Genomic DNA, 19,496 nt, shown 5'->3' with positions numbered 1-19,496 from the left:
TACTGACATATGGCTTCCTGTGCACTCCCTGCAGGAATCCTGCCTCTCCTTTCTCTTAACACCCATCACCTTTTCAAGTCACAGCAAATCCATATGGACAAACAGTTGAAGAACACGAGATGATGCAAGTACTTTACACTAGCCAGCAAGCAATCAGAATGGAGCTTTGGTCTTTAGCCTGCAGCAACTATGAAACAATCAGAGCAAACTGTCTTCTGCTTATCTCAAATATTTGTACGGAAGGAGGAGGAGAAGCCTTTTTAGGTGACCAGAAGCCTATGAACAAGGGAAAAAAGGACAGACAAACAAAATAAGCGTGGTAAATGGCTAGAAATGAAACAAAAATTTAAGATGGAGGAAAAAGAATGCTAAAAATCCATCTGCAGGGCTAACGCCATTTCGTTTTGGTGCCCCGTAATGGGACAGAGCAGCGATCAGCAACCTTGATTCAATTACACACAGCTCCAAGCAGTTCAGGTGTGCTCTCATAAGGGTCTTCACATTAATTGCCAACATCAACCATGATAGCAAGCCTGCTAAGCCACCTGAAAGTGAGCCAACAGGCAAGATTTGCCAGGGTGGGGTGGAGTGGTAGGAAGGCATCATCTCTCTTAGTTGCATGCTAGGAAAAACCTTACATCTGCCAAGGAACACATCATTCACATCTGTGATGATTTTGGCATGCAGCTTATGGGGTCAAGAGGGTTAGCCAGCCTAGGAACACAGACTTGCACTAAGATCAGGTAAACGTATGCAAGCAATATACTGCTCAAGAGGACCTTACAGTGGGAAGAAAGTAAATACAAATGGAAGGATTCTTCTTGTAACCATTCAGTAAAGAAACGAAACACTTTCCTGTTTTTTTCCAGCCCCTTATCATAGGGACATCAGAGTTACCTGACTACCTACAGCATCCTTCTACAACAGCCAGACCCTGAAGCAGCACGCCCGGCAGGGCAGGCAGGGAACCACAAAGCACGGCTGTCCTCCAGCGGCGAGCCACACGCACTGCAGCAGCCCAGCTAGCAAGATCTCCTCCTGCCACCTCCTCAGCACACTTAGCTACATCGCCTTGTACCTCCTATACTCCAAAATTCAGCACATGAATGAGCATTTGCTCCTGCCCGATCTGTGCTCTACAATATGGTACATTACCTTCAGTAAAAATAAATTAATCTGAAAATGACTGCTTTTAAGCCAGGCTCCCACTGTCAGGAGAAAACATTCTGAAGACAATACAGTATAAAATATTGTATATACTATACAATACAAAGTACTAGAGTATTTTAAAGAAAACTATTAACTACTCCAGGTTATATTGACAGTGTACCACCAAAATACAGAATTGCACAGAAATAATATCAGCTGATGCCTTGGCCAGCTCAAAAATCTTGGTAAGCTGCCAAGATTTGTTTCCAGGAAGGCACAGATTTTATAATTTAAGTATTTCTCCAGTTTGGGGAAGGTGGAGGGAAGGATTATCGCTAAACTTGAGAGAAAAAGGCCAAAACGTAGGAGCTCTCTCCTATCCAACCGTCTGGAGATACACTGTCTCCGAGGTCTTTGTGGTGAGCTTCGCACTGCCTGTCCAGTTTCACTTTTCAGTCATTTTGTTTTTTCAAGTGTTTGCTGGGGGACTGAGGGTGAGATTGAGATTTTTTTTTAAATGAGTTCTCCTTTTCATAAAGGGGATTTTGGATGAAAGTTTTGAACTTACTGGAAGAGTTACTAGAAAATACCAGTTCACTGGACGTGATTCTGCAACTTGCTGAGGATTTTCCATTCCTATTAGAATTAAAAGGAACTGATTTTCCTTTTCTTTTCTTAAAAAAAAAAAAAAAAAAAAAAAACACACACACTCACTCTCCTAAAAATACTGTTTGCTCCTCACCCCCAAATTTGGGGGGGGGGGGGGGGGGAGGGGGAAGAAGTGTTTCAGATAGTTCAGCGAACTTGTGTAGTATGCTACAAATGAGTCCATTATGGGGAAACAATAAGAATAAACACCACTAAATCTTTCTCTTATCATTTCTGGCTTTTATTCTCAGCTCTCTTCCTATCAGTTACTGTACATTAGTACCAGTAATACAATTTGAAAGTGACCACATTTAAAATGCAAAACAAAACCCTAAGTTAATAAAATGTGATTTAGTGAGTCAAGAGGGAAAAGACTGAGAGAGAAGAACTTCTAGAAGGGTAGTGATCAAAGAAAGAGCAAAGAACATCTGAAAATCAACAAGTAAAACAGTTTCCATGTAATAGCACAAGCTAGTCTTTCCATACATGCTCATGCTACAGGTTCTAACAGCTCAAATGAGAGATGCAGCATCACTAAGTAGTTCAATCTACTATCAGAATCCATTTAATCAGATAAAAGGCTGGGATGTCCAAACAACAGACCTAAGATGACTCAAATAACTCACGGGCAGCTCATCTAAAAAGACTGAAACAAGCAGAAAGAAGATGGGGTAAGCACATGCAAAACTCACAGGGCTTAGTCTGAAGAAAGAAATCAAAAGGCTGCTTGAGAGAAAATAATTTAATTCCAACTAGCCATTTTGACTGTAGCACAGAAGAAAATCTCAGCCAAACTACAATATAATATTTTGCCTTTCTAGGTCCTTTGCCTCGCAGTATACCAGCAAAGCAGTCATCTTGGAGGTACAAACTCTTTAACAATCAGGAATATGATTTAAAAAAGATTAGCAAACCAATGTTTCAGCATAAGAAGCATCTCCACTACAACACTTCTTCTAATACAGCTATGTGGATGAAACTCCACGTCAGCACAGAAAGATTGAAAGACGTAGCATTCAATTAATGCATTCCCACACCAGCATTAATCTTAATCATAGAAGCATTAATGTAGATATGGACTCCAATGTAGACAGTATGAACCCAGAAATAGCTGCTACATACTTGGACTGTGCCAATGCATGTCTTGTCTACCTGGGTTATTTATGACAAAGCCACAGTTACAAAAGGCATTTGCCTGCCTCCCAACAAATGTTAAAAACAAACAAAAAACCCCCATGAACTGCATCAAGATCCATGACCAATCACCACAAATTTTTTGCCAAACAAGGCACAGTCCTGTTAAAAACATTCAAAGCAACTGAAAAGTAGTTTAAGCTGTAATATACAGCTCATTTAAGAAAAAAATAATAAAAAAACAATAGAAACAATGAAGCCAAGTGTTAGTTGTCAGTAAGAATGTTCGGCATTTATACAAATAATGAAAATCTCTGAAGTTACATTAGTGTAAGCAAAAAAGACAGACACATTCAGACACTGAAGTCAATTCATACACACATCCCATAAAATTGTCATGGCTTTGACACTTACAGCCATTATTAGCCACTTATAAAAAAAACTGATATGGGAGTGGAAGCAAGCAGTATGCCGAAGCATAAGAGCCCTATGTTTCTCCTATATATCCTGTAAACTTTTGAAAGTAAAAGGGGAAGAATAAGCAAAAACTTCACCCAGTATCCCACACTCGCATCATATTTTTGCTATCTAAAATAAGAAAAAAGTTATTTTTAAGTGTATGCATCCAGTGGGGTTTATAGTCAAACCTGGGTCCCTCCCCTTGTTTGTGCCTTCGGTCAATATATTTCTCTCTCTTTGTAAGTATTTGAAGACATTAGTAGATGCAAAATAACTGTAGGAGTACTTGGCCACTCTCCTTCCCCATCACAAAGTCTCCATGGCTCTCCTCCATCTTCTGAAAAGCCTCCCACTAAGCAAAATCAAAGATAATACATTTAAATAGGAAGGAAGCCTTTGCATTTGCTCCAACAGGGCTTCCCTGATAAAGTTACATTCATGCCATGCTCATCTCTTGTTCTTTTAAAAGCAAATTTGTAGAATACAAAGTGTTGAGTTTAGGCTTTTCTAGCACTGCTTTTACTTTAAGATGTTTAAGCTGACAGTAACTGTGCTTTTATCAACCACTGTTCATTACAATTGATCTCAGTCTCCTGGACACATCAGTAGCATCTCTACATGGACAACAAACTGGAAATGCAAACTTCATGTCTGTGCTACCTTTTCTCAAAGTTGCACTCCAACTTAAAGACACAGCAATTCTTTTTCTCCACATGTTGCTGCAGTAGAACCAAGAAATCCTCATACAGTTGGGAGAGTGGTACAAAGACACCCAAAGAGCTTTGGGCAGGGCCACACACATCCAAGCAAAGCTTGTTAGCTTGGGCTCAGCACTTCACAAACATGGCTATAACACTTTTTAATGAAAGACTGATCTAGAAGTAGTTCTACCATATCTGCATGGTATTACACTCAACCTGAGTGGCTCAGCTCAACCTGAACAGGCTGCACATAAAACCAAAGACCGAGAGTTTATCCAGAACTTGGATTATACATGTAAAGACTAAAATTTGATAGTAGACTCTTGTCCATGTCTGTTGCTAATTGCCCACAGAAATAGGTTAACAAGGGTGGGTTGCTTAGGCATCCAATTATAAACACAAGCTATACAAAAGCTTTAAAATCTTGTGTTCAACTCCCTAGGGAAAAGAGAAAAAGGGAACCAACCTTTTCTCTTTTCTTTCAAGGTAGGTCTGCCTTATCCGACAAGGCTCACAAAGCTTCAAGCAAAAAGTAACATCACACAAACAAGTTGGGATACTTGCACAGTGCTACCACATGCAAAAACATCCCAGAGGTAGTATCAACAACAGAAACTAGGAAAGTAAATTAATCAATTTTCTTCCAACTAACGGTCCTTTCTTACTATAAGAGACAAATTTTCAAACAAAGTATTACATGAAAATAACACTCAGACTATCCTGTTACAATGTAAGGCCTAGTGACTGTAGGCTTCAACCGGTTTGTTACCTGATAATTAAAAATTGTAATTGCACATTTCTGCAATCTTTTTTGCAAAGACAGGACCAAAAAAGGAGCACTCATAAGGCCAACTTAAGAGAAAAGTCTTAAAGAAAGCATCAGCATTTGCAACATTGCTACAACCAGCCTGTTAATCACAGGGCATTCTGAGAGCAGTACTTGTCAATATACAAGTAGCAACAAAAGACAGCTGCTACAATGAAATCAAACCCTTGGCAAGGCAAGGCTGTACAAAGAAAGAGCAGCACTGTCCAAGCTGTAGTCTCCCTGAGTGATGATACCTATTCTGCAACCTGAGAAGTCCATCAGTCTGAATACACTGCAAAAGCTCTAGGAATGTATTGTAGTAACAGGCAACTGGAAGCTCAGGTATTTTTAAACTTTAAGGTAGTTGTTTCATGTTGGAAACTTGAAGCTTTTGTTTGCCTACTGCATTCAATTTCATATCCACTGGTTAGGACTGCTACTCCCATCTCCCTTCTCCAGCTGCTTTCTTCTTACTTGTTGTAAGTGAAGGAGAAAGCAAGAAGCACCAGCACTGAAAGCACACATGCGTGCACAAACACACACAGAAGATCAAATATACAACTTGACAAACATCTATTACAGCATATATCTTAAAGGTAGTCTCATTAATTCACTGAGTATTAAAAGATTTCAAAAGCTAAGTGGACCAAGCTAGGGCAAACATTTAAACATTCTCAGTTTTAAAGGCTCTCAGTTTTAAAATCAATCAACATTCAACTATTTAATTGACAGTTATTTAAGTAGTTAAATGGTTAACATTTAACTACTCAACAATTTCTTGCTAATCAGTAGGTATGGAGAAACTGACAGTACCATCAGCATTTTGTTTTGACCTTTTTCACCCTGCAACTGCATGTTATTAGCTTATGAAGGTAGCATATACTTCCCATAGCTGCATTAATGGAAGATGCAGCATTGCTTGGTCTCTCTTTATCTGCACACTGCCTTATCAACCCAAATCTGTCTTCTAGAGACTTGTCCAGACCTAACATCACCTAATGGAAGAGCAGCACATTGAAGCTAACAGTCCATAGATGGCTACTTTTATTTCACATAAAGCCAACTCAGCCACCAGATAGGCACCCCCCGTTCTGCTACTGCCAATCCACTTAAGAGCAAGTCATTTGCCCAGAACCAGTCCCCTGTACAGAAGGTGCTATCTTACAGGAAATTAATTTGAGAAATATTTTACCATCGCAGATGGAGTCAGAGAATAAAAAGCGAAATCTACATCTTTTTTTGCCAAAAGTTCAATGGCTACACTGAGCTGTGCTGCTCCAGCTTGTCCCATCCTGCCATCTACAGAGGACACACTACAGTGAAATCGATTTCACTCAGGCATCATGCAACCCTTTTGGTCACAGTACCCACTAGTTTGTGGTCACCTTCCTGTTTAAGGCTGATGTAATTTGTGATCAAAAACACACACTATGCCATTCAGTTAGTTTTCAATTAAGAAACAAGCTTACCTGTTACTTGTGCTTACATGAAGGTAGTACATTTTGGGCCAGACCTTACCAAAATTAATCTGGTCAGAATCACATCCAAATCTATTTATCCCTTTCCTTTCATTACGCACTCCCCAAGAGCACAGCCAATTCATCTCCCTGGCTACAGAGCATTCATTACCCACAGCTGCCTTGGTGTCGAAGCAGAATTACAGTGCATCCCAATGACACTTTTAATGTCTATGCTTTACAGAAGACATCTCCAAATGTCTGTAACGCACCAAATAATCTCTTTAGCTACTGCCCCCACCCAGGGATCTTGCCAGTTTTCTCTCAAACATTTATCATGCCTCACGAGATGATTCAAAGTGATGAGAAACTTTGACCAACATCAACACCTATTTTTCAGTCAGTGAGTAGCACACACCAGTTATTTTCTGTAGTTACTTAGGAAAAGTTCACCTGCTCATTTGCACCAAGAACTCAGGGGAAAGGCTTTGTAAGACTTTCAAAGGCTTTGAAAGTAGAGTGTATATATATTGGGTCTCCCAGCAAGACAGAAGCATTTTAATTCCACCTCTTTCCTCAGCAGTTTGTAGAGCAAGCCTTCTTTCATTCCTTTCAACCAACAGAGGCAAGAGACCCCAGAATCACGGACTTTTCAGAAAAGATATTGGCAATTCTGCCGTAATAAGCAGCAGCATACAGTGGACATGAAAGCATAACACAGTAAGGTGAAGCGCTTGAAACCTGTGTTGTTAAAAATCACTGCAATTACTAACAAATCTCACACTTCCAAGTCACCTGGGCTATAACTAACTCCTTCTAACTTCAAACAGCAAGCCTTAATAAAGAAAACAGTCTGGTGGAAGCATTTCAGCTTTATTTCTGGAAATTCAATATATTTTAGCATCAGAAATACTAAGTTTTCCTTGCTTTTCCTGAAGTTTTGGAGAACTGAAGCTCTACAGAGAAGAAAGTATCTGAGTCATTACTTGAAAGACTTATATAACTTACTTTTACATTCTTTTATAAGAACATTAAGTAGACAGAAAAGGAAGGAGAAATTAAGGAGGAACTGAACAAGCTTTAAGAACAGAACTGTTTACCAAAATTCTCCTATTTCTTTCAGCAACTGATACTGCAGTCTCCTCACACCAAATTAGTTCTTCAGTCATACACATACATCTCTAATGGAAACGGGGAAATATGAGCTAAACATTTCCATATCACCTATTTTTAGGATTTTTTCCCCCTTTTTAATGTATTAAGAATGTTCTCCCAACCCTACAGTTCATTTTTGAAAGATAAATACAGAACTTTAATGCATGAAATACAGAAGGCTTTTAAAATTTAAAAGTAGTAGACAGAGAGGAATTCATTTTCAGCTGATTAATAGTAAAGGCTAGAACATAAACCTGCTCAAAGCCTTCCTCTTACAGTTCTCCATAATATAAGAGTGATGCGGGAAGCTCACAGAAGACATGGTCTGTGAAAGTCATTGCCACAAGAGGCAAAGTCTAATATTGTACATGGATTTTGAAAAAGGTTAGTAGTTTTATGAACGAGTATCTGTGCTCATTCTTCCTTCCACATTAATTCAGACTTACATTCAGGACATCAGCAAACTCCTAAAAGTAAATAAAAGAAATCCTCATCTTCAAAATAAATCTGACATTAGGATTCATTGGCCATCTGATGCAGTGATGCATGATACCAAAATGGCACCAGATGTTACCATACTTTCGGGGCGGGGAGGGGGGGGAAGTGCAGCAAGTTTCATGGCATTCTGTAAACTCCATAATAGGGTAAAAATATGTAATTTTTTCTTCTAAGGCTTCACCTAGATGAACAAATACCCTAGGATAAACTGTTGAGGAACAGCTATTCCTTTTATCTTTGCACAGACACTTATTTAGTAGTGACACTTTGCCTTAACAAGGGATTTCAGGCTTCAAATCAGAGCAGGAAGTGATAATCCCTGGGATGGTAGCATGGGTCCTGCCCCTACTGCATGAACAACATAGCTGCTCAAACAGTAACTACTAATCACCCCACAAATTACACCTTGATGCATTAAGAGAAACTAGAATCATGTCAGTTGGCTTAATGTCAGGCTGTCATCTGTAGAGAAGCAGTCTGCTGTCCTTGTGGTGGGGTCAGGAAATTCCAGGAGAGTTTTGGAAACACCTATGGGAGGAGGGTGATGTACAAGATAGAAACTCCTGAAGCCTCAAATAAGTCATCCTTGCTCTTGAGTCATAGATCTCAGGGAAGTTAATCTGAACTAATAAACTTGGGAACAGAAGTAAACAAAATCAAATCCACGCAAATCCTAGACAGTAGTACTCATGCTGAAGTTTCAGGTAGTTTAATCCATTTTATGCACATATCTAATCCATTTGGACTCATGTTCCATATTCTGCAACCAAGTCCTAGGAGTGCCATTACAATCAACCTTCAAGACTTATGAAGCAGAAGTTACACAAAGACACTCAACTTTGGCAGAAAAGCCTTTCTACCAGGAGTTAGGCCTTACTTTCAAGCACACTGAACTAAGTCTGGTAAAGAAGCCATCCTCTGCCTTTGCACTGCCCACTTGTTCCCACCCTTATCACCCCAACTACTCCTCATATTAGCACAAACATGTCTAAGACTGCAGCTAACTGGTCAGGAAACCAGTCCAGGCCAGAACTCACCCAGCCAAAAGACACTTATTTCCATCCAGACCAGGTCTCCTGTGTGGCCACTTAGGCCAGCCAAGAAAGAGGCAAGGCAGGGCAGCTTCTTCCAGGACAGTGCTAGCCTTAAGTGTTTGTGAAACTACTGACTCAGCATGGAACGCACACCGCACTTTAAAACCCCTTAATTTACATTTATGTTCCTGAAGCTTCTGCGCTTCTGCCTGGACTGATTTGTTCTCTTCATGCTGGCTATTCTTCATGCAGCTCTTGATGTCAGAACACACACTCTGGAACAAAACAGATAAGTAGTACTAGTAAAACTATATTAAAAAAAAAAAAAAGAAAAGAGGGGGAAAAAACATGTTTGAATGTTTAATTGAAAGTGTGTAGTTCTACATCTCTAGGATGGTTATCATGGCAATTGCTTGAGGGCTCCTTCACTTATCAAACAAGCCTTAAACAAAACCAAAACTTTTATGACTATTTTAAAACCTGCTTTTATGATTTTTACCAGGAAGAATGAACTCGAGCGTTACAAACTCCTCTCTCTACTTTTTCCTCAAACTCTTCAGCGCATACAGTTCTTGGAACCTGAAATTCTGTATATCTAATGTCAAATCAAGGCTGCAATGTGACTTTTTTGAGCTGGTTATGCCTCTTTCAGGTGTCCTTTTTCTCCTATGCCGTTGAGTACCAAATCACAATAAAACAGTTTTATTGTCAAAGGAGTGTAAATTAGAGCAAGTATAACCTGCCACATACTGTCAATATAGCAAATAATAACACTATCAATAAAGTAACAAAGTCATCTCTAACACACTTCTAACCTTGTTACTGTGAGGAGGAACTGCCTCAGCTAATTGAAGAGTTGATAAGTTAACTTCATTACTGTAAGCAACTGAGGACTTAAAATATTAAGATTTACAGAACTAAGTTATTGACAAAACAGCCCATTATTTCTCATCAATAATCCTGCTCAGTTCTCAGTGTGCATACACACCAAAAACCCTGAGAACAGTAAGCAGCTCCACAGGATTAATTCTGAAGTGAGGCATACATTCTTGCTCCACTCAGCAAAGCTGGCCAAACAGTGTGGAATTTCACACTGCTCCTATGCCCTTTGAATTTAAGTATTTTTCCCTGGTCATTTACTTATTTAACTTTATTTAATACAAAGCACTTAAGTCTGGGTTCTGGCTGCAATTTTTCATTGGCAATTCTATTTTTAATTGTTTCAGTTTTTTAATTTTAATTTTTTCAGTTTCATAGAGCACTATTGGTATCAAACTTAGTAGAGCTGTGGATGTTGAGTGCTAATGAAGTAGTAAGATTTAAAAAAAATTTCAGAATTGATCTCTTTTTAGTCAACACTTAACACAATAAAGTCATATGTGCTATATGCATTCACTGACCAGGAAAGGGGACACTCAGAAGATACGTGGGGAGCTCAACTGCTATGGGCATGGAAAGCTGCATCCTTGCCAGGTTCTGTGCTCATAAGAGCCTGTGTGAAGTGACAGGCATATAAAATAGTTACTATTACTAGCTGAGCTTTTATTCCTGAGCCTTACCCCTGGCAAAGACCATTTCCTAAAACTTAAAAGCTTGAAAATTAACACAGGAAAGGCTCATAGTCAGTGACTTCTACATTCAGAAGACATTTGAGACAAAGCTACCACCTCCGGCATAAACTGTGTTGTCTTAAAGCTTTCATCAGTGGGTTTATCACCAGGACTCTTAAATAGGGTACATTTAATTGAATGCAAGCATCCTTGTATCTACTGTTATTCTTTTATCCTAAATTGTTTTTCTTGAAATTTTGAATTAAAAAATTTGTTTTCTTCAGCTTTTCAAAACCAAACCTTCAGCTTGGCAAATGACTTAATAGTGGAAAGATCTCCATCTGGAATAAATACTGTATCCACTGTAGCCTCTTAGTAGGAGAAAAGAATAACTGAACAATAGTAACTGTAATTATATTCTAGGCTGTAGACATCACAAATTCAGAACAGCATTTTACAGGGACATTTGCACATTAGGACTGTTTGGTAAATGCAGGTATTGACTCTCCTTAAAGGAATGTGTGACTTGAGCTTTTAAGAGAAATTTTTGCACTAAGCAGCTCAGACACCACTCTCAGAATCTCAAACTACTAATACACAATCTGAGGATCAAAGTTTCCCAGAAGTATAAAGGCACACGTTTCAGAAATGCAAGGCATACTTGCTTTCATCTACTCCATGGTAATATCCAAGGAGAGGGTGAACCTCACAAACCACTCTTACTCTTCTTTACTTAAAAGGTAAGCCTACTTCTGTTACAGCAGCCAGCATTTTTCCCCCATAAAATACTTCCCATAAATTTAATTTTCCCATTCAGATTTTTCACACAAGTCAGGGAGGATAAGCCTGCATGAAAACAGGGACAAGTTGGAAATAAAACTGCTCCACTTACCCACTTTTGGGCTCCTTAGTACAAGGCAGACATTGACGTACAATGGAGAGAGCCCAGTAGAGGGCCACCAAGATGACAGAGGGCTAGAGCACATGATGTACAAGAGGAAATTGGCACGGTTAGCTTCAAGAAAGCTGGGGGGAAGATGTTACCACTGCCTCCAGCTAGCTAATGAGAGGGTACAGAGAAGACGAAACCAGCACAGCGAAAGGAAAAGATGCAACAGGCAAGTCACATCAAGGGAAATTCTGATTAGGTATTAGGAAGAACATTTCTTTTCCAGAAAGAGAGTGGTCAAACACTGGAACAGGTTGCTTAGAGAGGTAGTAGGAACTTTAGCCTTGCAGATATTAAAATAATTTTTTTTTCTAAAAATTGCTACATAAAACCCTAAACAATCCTTATCTAATTTCAAAGCTGGCCCTGCTTTGAACCTGGGACTGAAACCAAAGTACCACAAGAGGTCCCTCCCAACCCAAATTATTTTATGATCTCTTGTATAAGACTTCACAAAATTAAGGATATACTTAAACTTCAAACACAGAACAACAGATTTTTATTCATTTATACAGTTATAACTGTGATGCTCTTAGGGCAGAGAGATTTCTTTGTGTCAGCACTTACTCCCAAGCAAGTTCTAGAGGACCTGGAATACCTTTGCAAGATCTCAAACAATGACCAGCTCTTTACTATGTGTTGCTCATGTACATAAGGACAGTCACCCTTGGCAGCTTACCTAGTAACCTGTACTTTCAGAGAGATGAAATCTTCTAATGTAAGAGAGCAGTATCATAAGAGCAGAGGCTTAGTACATCACTGTTTATGAGATACAAAGCCACGTGTGATATGAAGTCAAAGAAGGGCTGCCCACAGACCAACACCAGACAAAAGCTCCTATATAAACTAACGGCAGAAGAGGCAGAAGCAGTGACCTCACTTTGTTTAGATATGGAGAAAACTGCCAACAACTATGATCAGTAATTCCAAATTAGTAAAAAGAAAAATCTGCCTGGACAACCAAGGACTAAGGTGGACTCTTTTCTCCAGAACTGTATCAAGAGCTAACATCTTGAATGCCAGCAGGCGGCTGAAAAGACTCCTTAGCTACCAGTAAGAGGCAGCTCTGGGACAAGAACAAATGGTAACACATCATGCTGACCAGCAACGTCACTGGATCAAGTATCTCACAACAAACATCCAAGGCTATTTCCCTTCTTTTAATCCAGTGGAGTTTGAGAAGAAAACATGTTCTTCAAGATTTGTTTGCATGAGCCACTCAGAGCAGACGTGTCCAAAAACATTACAAATGTCATCTCAGGCAAGTCAGCCATCTGAATATTTGAGAGTCTGCTCCATTATACTGTCATGTAAGCTGCCAAACTCCTCTTCATGCAGGTCAAGACACTGGTAGAGGAGGCAGAGAACACAACTGCTTCAAGAGGACAAACAATTATTTCCACACATACAAAAGGGAGCTGAGAATAAACTACACTGGGCTCATATGAGCTCTAGTAGCTCAAAGAGCTAACGGAGCAGAAAGGAGTCAATATTAGTCATTCCTGAGCAGGAAGGAGAGGAGAACATTAAGATGGAAGGTAGGGAAGGATCAAATAATCAAGGAGTATCTTTTGAGCATTCAGTATTGCCACAGGAAGCCATAAATCTCTCTTCAGAGATCAGTAATGGCAATAAGTTATATACTCAGCAGGAATGCTGGATAACACTAACTTCTTTTGTCCTCCAAAAAGAACGTTCTAATGATCTGATAAACTTTGACTCAAACTACAGCCTTCAAAAAACTAATCCTTTTCCAACCTGTAATCTGAGAACTCCTCGATTGCCTCTAACAGGTTCCCATGTAATAAATAGGGAAGGTAAATCTAAAGTTCATATTCATGTTTGCACCTCCACTACAAATAGTTTAGCAAAAAGAAGTTGAAAGCTACTGTTTTAAAGTGTAGAATTACCACACTTAAGTATGTAATGCAAAAGAGTGGCCATTTTAATACAGTAGCGTTTCCTGTTTTCATTTTTAAATCCCTGGATGTTAGAGGCAGTTACAAGGAGTCAGCTTTGCAAACTGAACACAACAAGATAGGGAAATGAGATAAGCAGGTTAAATAATTTGCCCCAAACCACTAAAGGCCCAAGGCAGTACAAAGTACTTACAGGAATCAGGCCAGGGCCCTTTTTATTGGACCATAACATCATCCAAAGAACAAAGACGGTTCTTTCAAGAAAGTAAAAATTACAAACTAAAAATGGAAGAATTGAATTCATTTGAAGATTTTAAACACAGTCAAATTCACTGTTTTATTTGAAATAAGTCAAAACACATACAAATAGTCAAATGCTCTGACTAGCATTTGTAGTGTAGATACCTTTTCAGAGAGTTTCTGCCTTCCCCAAAATTTGAGGCATAGCTCCACAAAGGATTCAACCAGAAACTCAGAGCTGCTGTATTTCCATTCCCCACTTGCATTACTGGGGGGCAGCAGCAAAGTGAGGGCCCTGACCCAGCTCATGGCCTGGCTATGTAACTGTCGGTGCCAGCAGTGGAAGGAGATGGGGTCACAACAGTCCCAATGTAAGTCAACCTAATTTACCATGGAAACCAGGACTTTTACTTCCCTAAATGCTCAACTATTATTCCTGATATAGCAAGAGCTGTAAGTTCATTCCTGTAGCCTTGATCAACAGGTTGCAAAATTCCTTCTCCAACAAGAACATAAAAAAATGCCCTACAAGGCTGGATTATCAGTCTGTCCAGCCCAATAGCCTATCTCTGACAGCAGGAGTAGGAAATGCTATGTAGGGAGGACAGTCAGGCCTAGTCAGGTCTGCAGTCTACTGCCCTCATCCCAGCATCCAGTCATGGGATGTTAGAGGCGCTATATCTGCCTATTCCCCTTAGTCTCTCTGGGCCCTCTACGCCTCCACAATCTCTTGCAAAAAGTGGCTTTCCATCAATTGTGGTGTATTTCTCTGCTTCCTCCTCCTATAAGCTACAGGTTCACCACAGAATTCACTGCATCTATGTAAAAAGCTGGCCTGATATGAGTGCTAGGAACTACAGCGTAAAATAGCAGTCAGGGTGGACACAGACTAGACTTCTCCAAATAACACAAATGGAAGCAACAGAGCTACCCTATTTGACCTCTTCCAAACAGCCAGGAGAAATTAAAATTGCCAAACTCAAGTTAAAGATACTGGTGTTGAAAAAACTCAGTTCGGAAGAGCATTTGGGTTACATGGAAGTTCTCTCTGCAGCTGAGAGAAGTCTTGAGTTTAGGCTTTCTCCTTGCCATCTTTTTGACATATGCAATACTTGAAAAGTACTTTTAGATTTCGGCAATCTCCACCTAGAGCTGCTTAGTCCACTGTCAGGCTGTTAGTTTCACTGTAACATTCTGGAAAGCTCAGAAGTGTCAAAAACCCAGTCAGACCTCTAGGCACAATGCATTATCACAACCTGAAATTATTAAATGTTGTTTAATCTTTATTCCACAGATTTACTCTCTCTAGCTTCATTCCTGATTAATTCAATATTTTACTGAATATGCACTTTAATAAAAACAATCATGACACACAGATTTTACAAAGCTGCATTTTCTGAAGCATATTCAATAAAAAAAAAAAAAAAACACCTTGCTTCACCTTCTCTGAGCATTTTCAACAATACAACCTGGGAAGAACCACCCTTTCAACGATACAGCCTTGAGATTGACTGGCTGGAGAACAGCTCTGCTGACAAGGCCCCAGGGCTGTTGGTAGACAACAAGCTGAATGTGAGACAGCAGTGTGCCCTGGCAGCAAAGTAACATTTACCTTGCCGATGGCTCACTAATTCTATAGACAAAACTAAAGATTCTTACAGTCACAAGCTCAGACTAAACATATGGAATGCTATTTTTACACATTGCCAGTGCATATCAATATCTGCTTCCTCACGTTCACAAGACCTGACCGGCTTGATCATGTCCTAGATTTCCAATGAAAAGTCCTAAACCTATCTCTGCTCAAAAAGATGTGAGGTGCTGGAAGGACATGAGGAGCTCCTCCCCATTTTTTATTTCTTTAGCATGATCACCCTCCATTTGACCATCTAGTCTGACCTCTTGTGAATTACAACTCTCAAAATGAGAGCAGAACATACCAAGTATACAAAGCGTAACAAGTCCAGCACCTTCCAACTGCCTGAAGCAATTTTGTGAAATGTTTCCACACTCTTGATTCAAAGATACTAAGAAATGGAAAAATCCGCCACTGCTCATCATATCGTGTTCCAATGGTTAATCACTTTCACTGTCAAAAAACTGAGGTCTTAATTTGAACTTTTCTGGCTACAAATTCTTGCCATGTCTGCCATCAAGATTAAAACCTCTGTAATATCCAGTTTTATCTTGCCAAGGAGATACCCAAGGATGCTCATCAAATCACTCCTCAGTTTTGCTGCTAAGCTGCATAGCAAACTCTTAACATTTCATTGCATGGAATTATCTCTAGCTCTTTGATCATTTTAGATGTTATGTTGCCTTGCTGCCAGCATTTCTCTCCCTCCCGCCTTTTTGAGTGCTGACACCAGAAATTGCATAGTATTTTGGTAATGACTTCACCCCATACCACAGAGGTAAGAACACTATCTCTACTCATTCCATTAATGAGTTTGAGAATCACATTAGCTTGTCACAGCATCACCCTGGAAACTCAGGTTTAAACTGTTTATCCACTGAATCTGTAATACTCTTCAGCCACTGCTTTCTAGGGTACTATTTGCCATGATTTACTTTCAATTGAATTTCCTTGTTCCCAGGTGTACAGATTTATATTTGGCAGCCTTAACACACATTTGAGTGGATCTAGTTCACCTCACAATCATGATGGCTGCCTTATTTCCCATTCCATGAATGACAATTTTATCATCCAGAAGTTTTAAATCAACAGAGATTTTTCACTAATAAATCACTAATGAAAACAAATTATGACAAGCAATTACCAGTTTTCGCTTAACCTCCCTGGAAACTATTCAGTCTTGTACTCCCATTGACTACTCATGAACCAATCAACTGGATGACATTTGCTGATTTTGTACACTAATTTTTATTTCTGTAAAGGTATCTTGCTTTATATTGAAGACTTTATCAAATCAAATTATAAAGGAAACTAGATCTAGTTTCCTTAAGGCCATATAGAGCAGCATTAATTTATATACTCTTCTCTTCTTGTTAACTAAATAACCTAAACTACATGTACATGCAGTAACACCATATAGCGCTACTACCCAAGGTAGCTTAGGTGTCTCTCTCTGCACAGCACTACACCACCAATTGCCATGTTCACCCATCTCTAATACTGATACAACAGCACTTCTCCTATTCCCTGGAATTTCCCTACTATTCCAAAGTGTGTTCATATTAAATACACACTACTACTTCCTTCACGATGGCTAGGGATGTTCTAGTGTAAGAAGTGGGGGAAAAAAAAAATTAGCCAAGACAAACATCTCTCCTCCTTCCAAACATAAATGGAGGAGTACTTTTTACAGAAACAGGAATTTCAGGAGCTTCCAGAACTACAGCCTAATTCTAAATACCTGCAGAGGGAGTAAGGATTAATATAATATCCAATTGACGTAAACAATATTCTTTATATAATTGGAAAAAGCTACTTTTTCCTTCTGTAGTTCATGGATGGTTACTTTACCTGCTGATGTTTGAGACATACAAGCTCCTAATGATGATTCATATTCATAGAGACAAAGGTATATTTCATGCTCCAAACACCATGTATTTTGGGTTCAGTTTTGTTGGAATTTGACAAGTTCAATGAGGTCAACATTAATTTTTAGATTCTAGGGAAAAAGAGAAAAGAGGTAAAATAAGATTTCCAGTATAAACAGAACTTAGTTGACGGAGTCTCTCTAATTTGCCTCTACATTTGAGCAGTTTTAGAAACTTCATGGGTTTGTTTCTATGGCAGAGAAATAAGATTATGTTGTAAGAAGCAAACGCAGATAGCTGACTGACAAAACAACAGGTGTCTGGGCATACTACCTGCACTACAGGCTGCAAAGAAAACACCCTGCAACAGTGTTGAACTGCTAGCAGTATAGCAGCCTTTGACTGCATTATCCAGTCAGCATATCTTACCTGATCACTGCACCTCTTGTGCTTTTAAACACACCTGACCTCTTAATATCAGCATATAACTACACAGCACATTGAAATCCCGAGTTGTTTGACAGTGAGAATTAGGATGGCCGAAACTGAAGCGTTCATAAAAACAGAACTTAACATAAGAAGTGCAATTGTAAAGACCCATGAGCCACAACTTTTTAATCACATGTTCACCCGTAGGGAAAGAACAGAACAATTCCTCAGGAATCCATTCTATCATGGGTCTTGTCAACGTGTCACACACTTACTGCACTGTTCTTGAGAACAGCCACTTTATTATTTCTGTATTTTCATCAGTTAAGGACTATACTCAAAAAATATTCCAAAACTTGACAGTTTCCAGGTTTTTATAACATCAAATGAAGTAAACATCCACCTTGCTTTGTGTTAAGCACTGAAATGGAATTGTTAAGTGTTCAATTACTTAAATGTTAACAGAACCTGAAAAATAAAAATCCTTATCCCAGCTTGTGGGTAGTCTTCTCTTCTTTTGGAGTTTGTTTTGTTAATCTAAGAATACTGAGACCAATCAGCTGAGCACCTATTTAATTTTCCATATTAAAATATATGGCTAGAATAGATCTATCACATTTAATTTCTGAAGAATAAGGAATTCTGGGAGAGAAGTGGGAAAAGCAGAATAGTATTTCAAATGAAATTCAAACATCCCTCAGTACAAAAAAGCAACATTTTGAGTTACAGTCAAAGTACAGGAAAAAGTTTCTCTCTAATTTTCATCAAGCAGTCTGAAAAACATAAGGCAACATTCTGAAACAACTTTATGAATGGTAAATGAACAAAAAAACCTGGAATTTCATGGATCTATGTGCCTCTCCAGGATCATGTAGTACTGTGGAGCAGGAGCGTTTAAAACTTCATTGAACTAGTTCAACAAAGACTGAACTGGGCATCTGAACTAGAGCCAAATGGATGAACAGAGCTTTAAAGTCAAACAAACAAGTCAGTGCAGTTCAGTAAGTTACTACAAACAAAATAACCACCAAGTCAAAGCTTAAGTTTCTTTTATCTCCACTGTGGAAGCTGAAGACTAGCAGCAGTTCAGTCAGCATATGAATTCACATGTGCAGATAGCAGTGGCGGCAGCTCTTTATTACATATATCTCTAGAGCACGTACAATCATAGGAAGAAGAAAAAGTGTTATGATCTAAAGCTCTTACTCCCTCTAACATTCCCTCTCTGATGGAAAAGAGGTAATAGAAGCAGGAGTTGCCAGGAAAAGGAATTATAATGTGAAGCTTCTGCAAATAAAATCAATGGGTGGAAGAAAGAAACCCTGAACTCCACAGTGGGACAGTGCCAAAGTCAGAGTTTTACTTACCCTGCAACTTTGATTTCTGAGATGCCAGCGAGATGCCCTTCCCTTAAAGGCTGGAGACTGCATCCTACACAATATCCTGTCTCTTACCTATAGCCAATCCCCAGTTGCAGCAAGCTACAAAACATACTTGTGTTCTCACCTGTCAGCAGGCTCCTGGTTACACCAAATGCCAGACTGAAGGCCCAGGAAGAATTTCCCCAGTGGCACACAGATGGGAACTACGGCAGCAGGCAAGAAATTTGTTTTTCTTTCCTGAACATAAGGGGACAAGGCTCACTTTGGGATGCCTGTTTGTGATGTGCTATGTCCCTGCAACAACGACAACTTTGGTCTTGCTTGTTCTCTCCCCGAAAACACTACAGTTTGGTTTTTTGGGGGGGGGTTTTTTGTTTGTTTTTTTTAAGCTATAGCCTTTACCTTGGTTATAAGTTGCTCAAAAGCATTTCTAGGCCTCAAATAGTTATAAGGCAGGCTTACAGAATGGATGTTGTGTAG

At 39.3% G+C, this 19,496-nt stretch overlaps 1 protein-coding gene across 11 annotated transcripts in view; it reads right to left on the bottom strand.

The window, feature by feature from the left end:
* Positions 1-19,496, bottom strand: part of CTCF (CCCTC-binding factor) — a 37,631-nt gene that overhangs the window by 14,696 nt on the left and 3,439 nt on the right. For 2 of the 11 annotated variants that reach the window (XM_064519310.1, XM_064519312.1), the window contains exons 2-3: positions 17,189-17,336; positions 9,222-9,318 (exon numbers count right to left, since the gene is read on the bottom strand). The exons of 2 other annotated variants lie outside the window; for them this stretch is intronic. In XM_064519310.1, the coding sequence (XP_064375380.1) occupies positions 9,222-9,275 (54 nt within the window). In that variant the 5' untranslated portion in view covers positions 9,276-9,318; positions 17,189-17,336. Of the gene's footprint in view, positions 1-9,046; positions 9,187-9,221; positions 9,319-17,188; positions 17,337-19,140; positions 19,159-19,496 lie in introns of those variants that run through there. 7 more of the 11 variants (XM_064519314.1, XM_064519315.1, XM_064519311.1 and 4 more) reach the window with 5 other exon arrangements.

This window comes from Dromaius novaehollandiae, chromosome 13 (assembly GCF_036370855.1).
Source record: "Dromaius novaehollandiae isolate bDroNov1 chromosome 13, bDroNov1.hap1, whole genome shotgun sequence".
Classification (NCBI taxonomy): Eukaryota; Metazoa; Chordata; class Aves; order Casuariiformes; family Dromaiidae; genus Dromaius; species Dromaius novaehollandiae.
Note: the sequence above shows the minus strand (reverse complement) of the source record. Positions and strands in the feature narration are given on the sequence as shown.